A 13,666-nucleotide genomic window follows, 5' to 3' on the forward strand; every position below is an offset into this window, starting at 1 on the left:
AACCAGGCAGTGGTTTCAATAAGAGACTGGAATATAAATAGGAGAGGCCTGAATAGAACGATAAGTAATAAAAGTAACAAACACAATAAACCTTTAGCTTCAAAGAGCAAATGTTTTTTTGGTTGCCGGGGTCAGTGACCCCCATTTGAAAGCTGCAAAGAGTTAGAAGAGGAAGGGAAATAATTCAGAAACTATAAAAAAAGAAATAGTGAAGATCAATTGAAAAGTTGCTTAGAATTGACCATCCTATAAGGTACTAAAGGTAAACCCCCACTTTAATGGTATCTCATGTATTGGCCCAGAGGGCTAATGGACAAGTACTACACAGGTGGACAGCTTTGGCCATATTTCTATGGTTCTGTCTCTTTTGGCCAGCTTAACGCCAGTATATTACGTGACTACAGTGGAGCCATTAGTCTTACTGTAAATGGTCCAATTAATCTGAATGACCTGTAAGCCCAGGACAAAGCTGGTTTTCGGTTTTCTCTGATTCATACAGTTAACCGGTCCCCAGTGATCCCTCAGACAAAGGACTTTATTTCCTGGTAGTCATTTTACTGCCTTCCTGTCAAGAAGAAGTAAGCTACAGGCCTGCTGTGCTTTATGACTGAGAGCTCAGCTATCTTTATAACAGGGCAGGAATGACAAGAGTCATTTATCATCTGTCTTATAGATGTGAGGCTTCTATTGTTTACACCACCCCAGTCTATGCAGAAATGTGGGGGAGGGGGTAAAAAAAAAAAAAAAAGTTAATAACAGCATACACAGCACTTCTGAAGTACTTATGAAAGTATGACTGCTGATGAAAGGGGAAGCAAACCCTTTCTAAGTAACTGAATAATGGTCAAATATGTAGCGAGGGCAGGCACAAGTTGTCAGATGTTCTATCTACAACTCTGAGAAGCCATCTATCACCTGAGTAGTATATTTAGTGAATAATGTACCCCCTGTTGTAAAATATAAGGATATTATTATTCTCCAAGGACTTCTATGACTCCGAGTCCAAGGTGACTTCTAATATGCGGAGTACGTTATTTCTTATAATACACAAGTGTGACAGAAATGACATCACTAAGCACTGATTATAACAGATGACATCACTAGGCACTGTTTATAAGCATATCATTTACAGGATATTCATAGCTCTTGTGTATTATATATGCCTGAGCACTGATGTAATCCCTAGGGGGTGCTGTCCTGAACATTCATTAGGTAAGGTTCTCATTTATGCATGCAGCAGGGCCCCAACTACACATTTACTAGCAAATTAGAGGGTATAAAATTAGCAGTGGGGCAACTAGAATGCACTGGGTCCCACAAAATTTTAGTGGACTTGAAACAGAAAACGATCTGCAATTAGAAACAGTAATTGTGCAACAGTCAGAACCCCCTACTGAGCATTCTATACTCCTGGCCCCTCCCAGCAAATCCAGTCACAGCAGCATAAAAAGACAAATTGAATGTTTGTGGGGACCAGGCAAAACAGATTCTGACCTACAGACCCTCAATTGCCCCCCCCCCATTCTTTCTTCCTACAGCTGATGCATTATGGGACCAAGGAAAGGTGCCACCATTTGGAGCCCGGGGAAGGTGCCCCCATTTGGAGCCCGGGGAAGGTGCCCCCATTTGGAGCCCGGGGAAGGTGCCACTATCTGGAGCCCAAGGAAGGTGCCACTATCTGGAGCCCAAGGAAGGTGCCACTATCTGGAGCCTGGGGAAGGTGCCGCCATTTGGAGCCCGGGGAAGGTGCCACTATCTGGAGCCCAAGGAAGGTGCCACTATCTGGAGCCCGGGGAAGGTGCCGCCATTTGGAGCCTGGGGAAGGTGCCACTATCTGGAGCCCGGGGAAGGTGCCACTATCTGGAGCCCGGGGAAGGTGCCACTATCTGGAGCCCGGGGAAGGTGCCACTATCTGGAGCCCGGGGAAGGTGCCACTATCTGGAGCCCGGGGAAGGTGCCACCATTTGGAGCCGAGGGAAGGGGGGAAGGTGCCACTATCTGGAGCCCAGGGAAGGTGCCACTATCTGGAGCCCAGGGAAGGTGCCACCATTTGGAGCCTGGGGAAGGTGCCACTATCTGGAGCCCGGGGAAGGTGCCACTATCTGGAGCCCGGGGAAGGTGCCACCATTTGGAGCCGAGGGAAGGTGCCACCATTTGGAGCCGAGGGAAGGTGCCACTATCTGGAGCCCAGGGAAGGTGCTGCCATTTGGAGCCCGGGGAAGGTGCCACCATTTGGAGCAGAGGGAAGGTGCCACTATCTGGAGCCCAGGGAAGGTGCTGCCATTTGGAGCCCGGGTAAGGTGCCACTATCTGGAGCCCAGGGAAGGTGCCACTATCTGGAGCCCGGGGAAGGTGCCACTATCTGGAGCCCAGGGAAGGTGCTGCCATTTGGAGCCCGGGGAAGGTGCCACTATCTGGAGCCCAGGGAAGGTGCCACTATTTGCACCCTTTAAAACAGCTCTGTATGTGCCTTTAGGAGAGACATAATAACGGGCACCCAAAATCACTATATTGTGTATCCAGCTGTGATGCATAATCATGTATATACAGGCATAATAAACAGGTGGGACCCCTCACCATCTACTCTAGACAAGAAGAGTTAGTATGAGATATACTGGGTGCCCTATACGGCATAGCAGCCCTGCTCCTTGGTACAGATGCCCAACCCACGAGTAACTTACACACGGCTCCTGTTTACTCCTTCGGGCTTCACGCTTCTAACCTGACCTGGATTTCATAAACCTTTGCAGGTATGTTAGAAGCTGCACAATAAATATGGTGTATATGTGCACTGTAAGGATTCCAGCTGAACCTTATACATTGATCTCTGCCCTTGGCAAACACAATACAGCTCTGTACAGTACAGACTCCCCCCCCCCCCACCCCGTAAGAATATTTGCTATATAAGCAAAAGCTTGTCCCTAATGGATGTATTACAGATACAACCTCCATACAATATGCACACCCTGAATATAACTATGTCATGCTCTGCTGGCTAGTAATACCCGGGCTAATAAACCGGGGGCACAGAGACAGTCACACAAGCAGCAGAGAGACGAGGCACCGCTGATTGTGGCCCCTGGCCATGCCGAGCCCTTTGCTGAGAAGAAGAGTGACAGTCCTACCTGTGCTGATGGCCAGTACGGGCGATCCAGGGGGGGCAAGTCACCAAGCTGAGAACTAGCAATTCCTGTTTATCCTCCTCTCTTTATCTACCTGTCCTTATTTGAATGGCCACTCCCCCCTCAGGTGACATCATCTGGGAAAATTTCTCCCGCCCTCTTGAAATATGAATCAGAGATGTTTTATTAGCAAAACCTGCTGAGGAGCACATATGGCACAGCGTGTGGGTACTGCAGCCGATATGGGCTGTGCAAGTAAACAAGGATGCTCGCGGGCATTAGTATGCACCCATACGCCGCCTGCATTTGGCACACAGAATTTGCCAACTGTAACACGTTCATATTTTACATTCTTTTCATGGTTAAATTGCTAGGCAAACACACGCATATTGTGCACTGGAGTTCTTGAGTCCGTACATTGAATAAATACACTCCCTCCTTAAGAACTGCATGAACTCTTGAGCTCCACTGCCCGGGTATGAGACTCCCCCACCCTCTAATATCACTCTCTCTAATGCAGGCATATTGGTAACAGAGACAGGAGGGCACAGGCTGTGCCAGGGGCGTGCACGTACAGACAGGGCCTAGGCAAAACAGACTTTGAAACATCCAATAGTTTATCCATCTTAAACACAGTTTTATAAAATATGCCCCTTAACTTGCCGAGGGTGCTGGGAATTCTAATTCAACCACTAAATGCCGCAGGTCTGGCAACAGTTTTAGAGAAAGTGTTAGGCCTTTGTACGTTGCAAAATAATACCTGACTTTGTGCCCATGCCCCTGCCTTCTCTCATACAGATATAAGCCTTATTTCCAGTCCACTGGCCTTTTTATCACCATTTCTACTACTATACCTGCTGTCCCAAGGCTACGGTCCCTTCCCAGAGGCTATTATCCCCCCACTGCTACTATAGGCACCATCTCTCCCTACTATACCTGCTATCCCACAGCCCCAGTCCCTTCCCAGAGGCTATTATCCCCCCACTGCTACTATAGGCACCATCTCTCCCTACTATACCTGCTATCCCACAGCCCCAGTCCCTTCCCAGAGGCTATTATCCCCCCACTGCTACTATAGGCACCATCTCTCCCTACTATACCTGCTATCCCACAACCCCAGTCCCTTCCCAGAGGCTATTATCCCCCCACTGCTACTATAGGCACCATCTCTCCCTACTATACCTGCTATCCCACAGCCCCAGTCCCTTCCCAGAGGCTATTATCCCACTGCTACTATAGGCACCATCTCTCCCTACTATACCTGCTATCCCACAGCCCCAGTCCCTTCCCAGAGGCTATTATCCCACTGCTACTATAGGCACCATCTCTCCCTACTATACCTGCTATCCCACAGCCCCAGTCCCTTCCCAGAGGCTATTATCCCACTGCTACTATAGGCACCATCTCTCCCTACTATACCTGCTATCCCACAGCCCCAGTCCCTTCCCAGAGGCTATTATCCCCCCACTGCTACTATAGGTACCATCTCTCCCTACTATACCTGCTATCCCACAGCCACAGTCCCTTCCCAGAGGCTATTATCCCTCCACTGCTACTATAGGCACCATCTCTCCCTACTATACCTGCTATCCCACAGCCCCAGTCCCTTCCCAGAGGCTATTATCGCTCTGCTACTATAGGCACCATCTCTCCCTACTATACCTGCTATCCCACAGCCCCAGTCCCTTCCCAGAGGCTATTATCCCACTGCTACTATAGGCACCATCTCTCCCTACTATACCTACTATCCCACAGCCACAGTCCCTTCCCAGAGGCTATTATCCCCCCACTGCTACTATAGGCACCATCTCTCCCTACTATACCTGCTATCCCACAGCCCCACTCCCTTCCCAGAGGCTATTATCCCCCCACTGCTACTATAGGCACCATCTCTCCCTACTATACCTGCTATCTCACAGCCCCAGTCCCTTCCCAGACCAGAGGCTATTATCCCCCCACTGCTACTATAGGCACCATCTCTCCCTACTATACCTGCTATCCCACAGCCCCAGTCCCTTCCCAGAGGCTATTATCCCACTGCTACAATAGGCACCATCTCTCCCTACTATACCTGCTATCCCACAGCCCCAGTCCCTTCCCAGAGGCTATTATCCCACTGCTACTATAGGCACCATCTCTCCCTACTATACCTGCTATAAGCCACACTCCTGTATAAGATAATGATTGTGTTTTCTGCTACTAAAAGTGCTTTCCTGCTTCCTGTACTGTTAAGATGTAATTGTTGTTTTACTGATCTATCCCACACTCTATGCCTACTATTGCAGTATTGCAAGAACCCAATTTATTCAACGTAGAAGAACAGCATCAGTGCATGAAAGGCCAAACTATGCTATACTCCCCATACCACAAACAACATTAGCAGTTTGGGGGTCACTAAAGAATCCCTATAGGCATGAGTTAATGCTCTTCCCTTCATATACATTATTCAAGCTTAGAAATATGGCTCAAGATCTTACACAGACAGCATCTTGTGAGCACGTGGGACGATTTTAGGAGTGGGACTACAGAAGGTATCACACTGGGAATGTTATGATGGATGTGAGGAATTCATGATGTAATTAATGACACCCATAAACGAAAGAGACCAGTGATTCATTTTACCTTTACTTAAATAATAATAATAACAACAACCCAATACTACAGAACAAATTAGGTGCCCCGCCCTAAACAGGTTAACGAAAAGAAACAGGAAGGGCCTATGTGTCATGGGTGACACAGTGACTAAAGAGTGCAGTATGTCTATTCCGGTTATTAGACCTACTGCCTATTTAAAATGACAGGGAAGACATATGTATTGAAGCAGTTTAACTGACCCAATTGAGTATACTGGGTCACAAGATACCCTGATTATGTGCCTTGTAATTGCAGTGTAACTTTTAATGGTTTGGCACTGTTACCTGCACCAATTTCTAAGAATGCATTTGACTACTTTGAGCAGTCAATCTATATTGATTTCCTATGGAGTGTTAGAGCTCAGACCAGCTCAGCAGCTGCACTGTGCACTAACACCCATTTGATTCTCCTATACCCATTGCAAGTAGGGAGAAAGGCTTTGATTATTTTATGAAATTCTGGTTTACCAAGTAGTAACTTAATGAGGATTGATATATCAGCCACAATGTCAGCTATGGGTCAGTGCCAGTTCCACTACAGGCCTGAATATGCTACACAGGCCAGTGACTTGCTGTACATGGGGTACTTACCTTCACCTAAGCTGTCCTCATTCCTGACGCAGTCTTTGGGCTTAGAGCTCATTCCGTCTCCACCATACTCCTGCCAAAGAGGTACAATTTAGGAATCATCTTCCAGGCATAATGTAAACATACCCACTTTAATAAACATCAAGCAATATATATATCTGCATTTATATTAAAAAAATGTCTGTACGTGAAGGGCCAAATGTGTGGTAGTCATGATAATATAAAAAACAACAAAAAGCGACTTTAGAGAAAAAGTAGTAGTGTCGGTAGTGTTTTTTTCCCCCAAAGTGACAACTAAGTGAACATATGGCAAAATCAGCAGCGCAATGTCGTGACTCCTGCCTGTTGGCGCTGCCCCCTAGCCTGCCAAATCCATATGGCTTTCTGAAGAGACATGGGATATTGGGAGTGGGGAGAGGGGTGGGCAAACTTTGTAAATGAGGAGCTACACTGTGGTTTCAGTTAATGGCTCAGTTGCCCGGGAACGACAAGGACGGCATATAATTCAGATCTACACGGGGGCAGCTGTTGTGTGAATGAGAACTCCTGGGAAGTGACCTACTGAGAATCATGGTCCATGTAGTTCAGACAAACAGCTGTGCCGTTACAAACGTACAACTTCCCTTGTATAATTAACCGTGGGGAAGAGAATCTATGGAACGTTGGGGGGGTGGATAGTTTGACACGCTGCATATGTGTGTGTGTGTGTGAACAGACTGCTGTTAGACACCCCCCCGTGACACATTTCCTGGTGCAGCTTATAGATAGCACTTTGCACTTCTTACCTTGTTCTCAATGAGCAGCTCGCAAGCTCTCTTCTCGCCGGGACCCCTCTCCCTAGACTTCTGTCTCTGCATGCAACAAAATAACTCTTCCAGTGCTTGCCTCCAACAGAAGCGACGGTTTCTCTGCCTTCCAGCGGGGCGCTGGACCCTGAGTTCCTCCCCCAGAAACATAGGGGTGCCCTGAGCTGCCCCGGACGCTGCTAGCGAAGAATCGAACCCCCAGGCAGCTAAATCCCGGTGCCTCTTTTCATAGTTTCAACAATGGGTTAGTGCGGGAGGAATCAGAAATCCCTGAGTCACCGTTCCTAGAGGTGCCCACTGCCGTCTCCATGTATCAGCATGTCCTAGAGGTGTTTCGGATGCTGTACCCACAAAGCTGACAGCCTCCTATCTCCCCATAATGCCTGGGTTCTGCCTGCACACGGCTGAGACTTTTTCGCAGTGACGAGGAGGCTCAGTTGTTGACACAAATCACACACATAGTGATAACAGACAGAGTCCAGGGCTGTTCAAAAAACTCTGCTCCCAATGTGGAGACCAAGGCACCCTTCAGAGCAGCTTCCAACAGGAATGCTAACCAGCAGGCAACAGATTGCAAGCTCCCGGGAGCAAAGGTTTAAGTTCTCTGCAGTACTCTAATCTTTAACTCTAGCGTTGCCAAACAGGCCTGCAGGGCACTTGGCAGCAACCTATCGCAAGCCCTAAAATTGAATTGAGGCTGTTAAAGCCATGCAAGCTGCTTGTAAAACCACCGCGTCAGAGCTAAATACACCCAAGTGTTCTATTCTATTATCTCCAGACAGTAGAGACCAGGACGAGGTTACTACCTGCCACCTACAAAGGTTCTGTGTATATAACTATGGGATAGGTCATTAAATATTTGGAAAACTGATAGATCCCCCCCAAAAAAGCAGCTTGGTAGGTGGCAAGGGGTTAACAAATACCCCTAACCATTGAATACAATATGGTACTCCATTTGTTAGCAGCATCAATTTTACAGCATAGGCATAGTCCTGGAGGTCTTGTATTTGTATGGAGGGGGGCAGTGTTACCGAGAATTACAGTTAAACAACAATAATAAAAAAGGCAAAGTTTGCCTTGCTCTGGGCCCTACCACCTCCTAGGACTGCTGAACCGTGTCGGCCATCATTACTCTGAGAGGTGCTAAAAGGTGGCAGGTGCTTAGGATAACCCTGTATGACAGTCGCCTGCACAAAAGGTAATTAGGATTTCCCAATACAAAGGTTTCGGTGTGGGAAATGGAGAGACAAGCTGCACGTCTGGCTGTTGACATGATGATGAATAGGCGATGTGTGTGATAGTGCAAGAGTACCTGCATACGTGTGAGCGACCGGGGACACGTCTCCAGGTGTCACAAGCGAATAAAAGAACCTGATAGTGGGTTTCTGAGGGAGAGCAGCTTGAGGGAAGATAAGAGCAATTGTAAACCTGTCAGGGAAGGTGAATTATCCCTGAGGGATGGTAATCTCAGTGCACCGTGCTCCCGGCCAACCCTCTCTGAATTACCTCAGGAGCTGCGGCTTTGTCGGATTTACTCCTCTTTCCCTCTCACTTTGCACATTCTCTCTCAATATACCATAGAGGGGGAGTACATTATATACAGAAGACATACAGGGACTCTCGCACTGTACCTTGGTCTCTCTATATACCATAGAGAATGATTACAGTATATAGAAAAGATATACAGATACTCAGCTTCTTCTCTCATTATACCACAGAGAGAACAGGCTGAAGTGCAGACAAGGATTACAGTATATAGAGAAGACCTAGAGGAACTCTCACACTGTACCTTGCTCTCTATATACCATAGAGGGGGATCACAGTATATAGAGAAGACCTAGAGGAACTCTCGCACTGTACCTTGCTCTCTAAATATCATAGAGAGTGATTACAGTATATAGAAAATACCTACAGGAACTCTCACACTGTACCTTGCTCTCTATATACCATAGAGGGGGATTACAGTATATAGAGAAGACCTAGAGGAACTCTCACACTGTACCTTGCTCTCTCTAAATACCATAGAGAGTGATTACAGTATATAGAGAAGACCTACAGGAACTCTCGCACTGTACCTTGCTCTCTAAATATCATAGAGAGTGATTACAGTATATAGAAAATACCTACAGGAACTCTCACACTGTACCTTGCTCTCTATATACCATAGAGTGGGATCACAGTATATAGAGAAGACCTAGAGGAACTCTCACACTGTACCTTGCTCTCTATATACCATAGAGAGTGATTACAGTATATAGAGAAGACCTACAGGAACTCTCGCACTGTACCTTGCTCTCTAAATATCATAGAGAGTGATTACAGTATATAGAGAAGACCTACAGGAACTCTCACACTGTACCTTGCTCTCTCTATATACCATAGAGGGGGTTTACAGTATGTAGAGAAGACCTATAGGAACTCTCCAACTGTACCTTGCTCTCTCTATATACCATAGAGGGGAATTGCAGTATATAGAGAAGACCTACAGGAACTCTCACACTGTACCTTACTCTCTCTAAATACCATAGAGAGTGATTACAGTATATAAAGAAGACCTACAGGAACTCTCGCACTGTACCTTGCTCTCTAAATATCATAGAGAGTGATTACAGTATATAGAGAAGACCTACAGGAACTCTCGCACTGTACCTTGCTCTCTCTATATACCATAGAGAGTGATTACAGTATATAAAGAAGACCTACAGGAACTCTCACACTGTACCTTGCTCTCTCTATATACCATAGAGAGTGATTACAGTATACAGAAACAACTAAAGGAACTCTGACACTGTACCTTGCTCTCTCTACATACCATAGAGCAGTGGTTCCCAACCTTTTTTGCACCATGGACCGGTTTCAAGCAAGACAATTTTTCCAAGGACCAGGAATGGTGGGTCCGGCACAACTAGTGCTAGTTAAATTTTATATTATGCACTTTACTATTAATATTATTATTAAATACAGCTTAATAAAGTACTTTGGTCCTTGTCGTAATCAGTAGAAATCTTCCTGGGCTTCCCATAGCTATTGTCAAGGCTGTGTAATGCATCAGGGAGTTGGGATCACAAGTAATTGGGACCAGAGGTGGCCCGGTTCAGCACAGCCCACGGCCCGGCACCGGTCCTCGGACCGGTGGTTGGGGACCCCTGCCATAGAGGGATTACAGTATATAGAGAAGACCTAGAGGAACTCTCACACTGTACCTTGCTCTCTCTATATACCATAGAGAGTGATTACAGTATATAGAAACACCTAAAGGAACTCTCACACTGTACTTAGGTCTCTCTATATACCACAGAGGGGGGTTACGGTATATAGAAGGCATACAGCAATTCTCACACAGCAGCTTTTCTCTCTTCTTCCTTTCCTTTCTTTATACCAAATTACTATAGAGAATTTCAGAGAGAACAGGCTGCAGAGCACAAGTTCTTGTATAACAGAGAGGAATTACAGTATATAGAGAAGACATACAGAAACACTGTACCATGTTCTCTCTATAAGCCAAAGACTGCAGTAAATACACACAGGAACTCTCACACTGCAGCTTGTTCACTCTCTCTATACATTTGGGAGGGATTGAAGTATACAGAGAAGACGTACATGAACCCACACAGTAGCTGGTTCTTTCTATATATACCATAGAGAGGGGTTACAGTAGATAGAGAAGGTATACAGGAACTCTCACTGTTCTATATATACCACGGGAATAGAGGAAAGTACGTAGAAAAGACATATATAAACTCTCACACTGAATTCTTTCTAAAAACAAAAACTATAGGAGGACATTAAAACAGAGATGGAAATCATACATAACCATAGTAAGACTGCACATTATCCCCCTGTTCCTTGTTCATTCTATATACCATAGGGGAATTACAATCCATATACATTATTCAGATAACTACTTGCGCTTGTACTGCTCCTTTGCTACTCCGGGCAAGTGCCAATGTGCCCTGATATCCTGCTTTGATTAATATTAAATTGTAATTAATGCCATAAGCAGGGGTCTAACACAATCAAGGGGTACAAACTGTGTAGCTGAGTGCTGAAATACAAGATGTTATGCTTTATAAACAGGGTGTGCTGGTATTATAATTGCCCTGGGTGCCCGCTGTAACATTTGCACAGGGTACTATTAGCCTTAAGCCTAGTCCTGACAAATTAGTCCTTAGTGGTGAAGGGGTTAGGGCAGCAATGTTCTTGCCCCCCATAATAAAGTAGCCCACTCTTTCCACTCTATAGGCGTCAGTAAGAGGAGATCTGGTTGCTGCAGCAGCTGGCATGGCTATATATAGGGCAAGCAATGGGCCTGGCACCATAGACATACATTATATATTACTAAGGCTAATATATAGATAACATGCCTGCAGCATATATAAGTGTTTCCATCTACATGGCCCCACGTGCCACCCTGTGAGATTCTTCCTTAGTCAAATGCTTGTTCAGCTGTCAGTTTAAATGGAAAGAACAACCCATATGGGCTCAGCTTAAACTTACCAAACCCACTGCTGGGAACTTACCCAACAAAACCCGCAGCAGAAAGATACCCTTTACAGGATCAAGATGAACACCTGCCCATCCTGCCCATGCTTGGTGCTCATTTTGGGGCCAATTCCTATAGTAGGGCAAAGAGATGTCCAAACGAATGAGCCAAATAGAGCGTACAAGGCTTATGTGACCCTGCTGGTCATGTTTAATCAAATGCGGCTTGCTGTAATAAATAACATTAATCCTTTCCTCATTCTTAGCAGCGTGGCATGTATTTGCCTGAAAAGAAAAAAAAAACGTCCATATAATCCGTCCAAGAACAGGGAGTGCTCCAATGTGAACTGCAAGTCTTGCTAAAGGGACATTCAACTATAAATCCAAGTTGACCGAAAGATGTTCTATCCAAGTCACAAACGTGCCCTAAAAATGCTTCTAGTGGGATTGGCCATCATGGGCGAGAGTGCTGAATCATAATGATCCCCTGGGCTGGCATGGTGAAGCAAGTCTCAGAAAGCAATGGGGTTCTGGCACTTTTAATGCAAAGGGCAAAAATGGCCAAAACAGCTTCATGTCCCATTGCCCTAAGGCAGGGATTCCCAACCTTTTATACCTGTAAGCCACATTCAAATGGAAAAAGTGTTGGGGAGCAACACAAGCATGAAAATGGTACCTGGGGGCACCAATGAGAGCTACAGGGCCGCCATCAGGGGGGCACAGGGGGTACGATTGTCCCGGGCCCGGACGTTTTTAGCTTTAAAGGGGGCCCGGCCGCGCTAAAGTTTTCTTAGCTCGGGCCCCCTTTAATCAAGTCCGGGCCCTCACTTCCTCCGGCTCCGGCGGCGTCCTCTGGTATGTGCCGCTACTTCTCCTCTTTTATAAGGTTGCGCCCGTGCGTGCTGACGTCACACGCACGGGGCGCACCCTTATAAAAGCGCAGAAGTAGCGCAGAGCCGCAGCACATAGCGGAGGACACCACGGCAGCAGGCCGGCCGGCCCTGGGGGAACCTGGATAAAGCTTTGTGGGGGGCCCTGGGGGAACCTGGATAAAGCTTTGTGGGGGGCCCTGGGGGAACCTGGATAAAGCTTTGTGGGGGGGCCTGGGGGAACCTGGATAAAGCTTTGTGGGGGGGCCTGGGGGAACCTGAATAAAGCTTTGTGGGGGGGCCTGGGGGAACCTGGATAAAGTTTTGTGGGGGGGCCTGGGGGAACCTGGATAAAGCTTTGTGGGGGGGCCTGGGGGAACCTGAATAAAGCTTTGTGGGGGGGCCCTGGGGGAACCTGGAGAATGCTTTGTGGGGGGGCCCTGGGGGAAGCTGGAGAATGCTTTGTGGGGGGGCCTGGGGGAAGCTGGAGAAAGCTTTGTGGGGGGGCCTGGGGGAAGCTGGAGGATGCTTTGGGGGGGGCCTGGGGGAAGCTGGAGAATGCTTTGGGGGGGCTGTTTAGGGGGGCACTGGCTACCAAACTTTTAGGGAGCCCTGGGCTGGCTAGCAATGATTTAGGGGGTACCTGCCCTGGCACCAATGCAAAATGTAACTCCTGGACACCAATGTTTTAGGGGGCCCTGGCTACCAATGTTTTATGTTCTTTGTATTGATGGGAGGGGTCACTGGGGGAGGGGCCATTGGGGGTGTGGGAGGAGGGGGGGGCCCAGAAAACTTTTTTGTGAGGGGCCCCGTGATTTCTGATGGCGGCCCTGGAGAGCTATAATTGGCTATTTAATAGCCCCTGTGTGGAGTGGCAGCCTACAGAAAGCTCTGTTGGTATTATACTGGGTTTTATGCAACCAATACTTGCCCCAAGCCAGGAATTCAAAAAGAAGCAGCTGCTTTGAGGCCACTGGGAGCAACACCCAAGGGGTTGGGGAGCAACATGTTGCTCACGAGCAACTGGTTGGGGATCACTACCCTAAGGTCTGATATTCTAAAAAAAACCTTAGCCCTTAATTAATTGCTTTTTATTGGTATTGTCAGATGTCAATCTATTTAAGGAGACTGCTTGGGCATCCCTGTGATAGGGTTAGCCTGAGCAT

The 13,666-nt window shown here is 47.0% G+C and overlaps 1 protein-coding gene across 3 annotated transcripts in view; it reads right to left on the minus strand.

Moving 5' to 3' along the window:
• The window catches only part of grb7 (growth factor receptor bound protein 7), a 56,877-nt gene extending 48,752 nt beyond the window's left edge, over positions 1-8,125 (minus strand). Inside the window, exons 1-2 of one of the 3 annotated variants that reach the window (XM_002940372.5) lie at positions 7,129-8,125; positions 6,347-6,416 (exon numbers count right to left, since the gene is read on the minus strand). In XM_002940372.5, the coding sequence (XP_002940418.2) occupies positions 6,347-6,416; positions 7,129-7,299 (241 nt within the window). In that variant the 5' untranslated portion in view covers positions 7,300-8,125. Of the gene's footprint in view, positions 1-3,125; positions 3,196-6,346; positions 6,417-7,128 lie in introns of those variants that run through there. The other 2 variants (XM_031894486.1, XM_004918677.4) reach the window with 2 other exon arrangements.
• Positions 8,126-13,666: the final 5,541 nt, after the last annotated feature.

This window comes from Xenopus tropicalis, chromosome 10 (genome assembly GCF_000004195.4).
Source record: "Xenopus tropicalis strain Nigerian chromosome 10, UCB_Xtro_10.0, whole genome shotgun sequence".
NCBI classification, from domain to species: Eukaryota; Metazoa; Chordata; class Amphibia; order Anura; family Pipidae; genus Xenopus; species Xenopus tropicalis.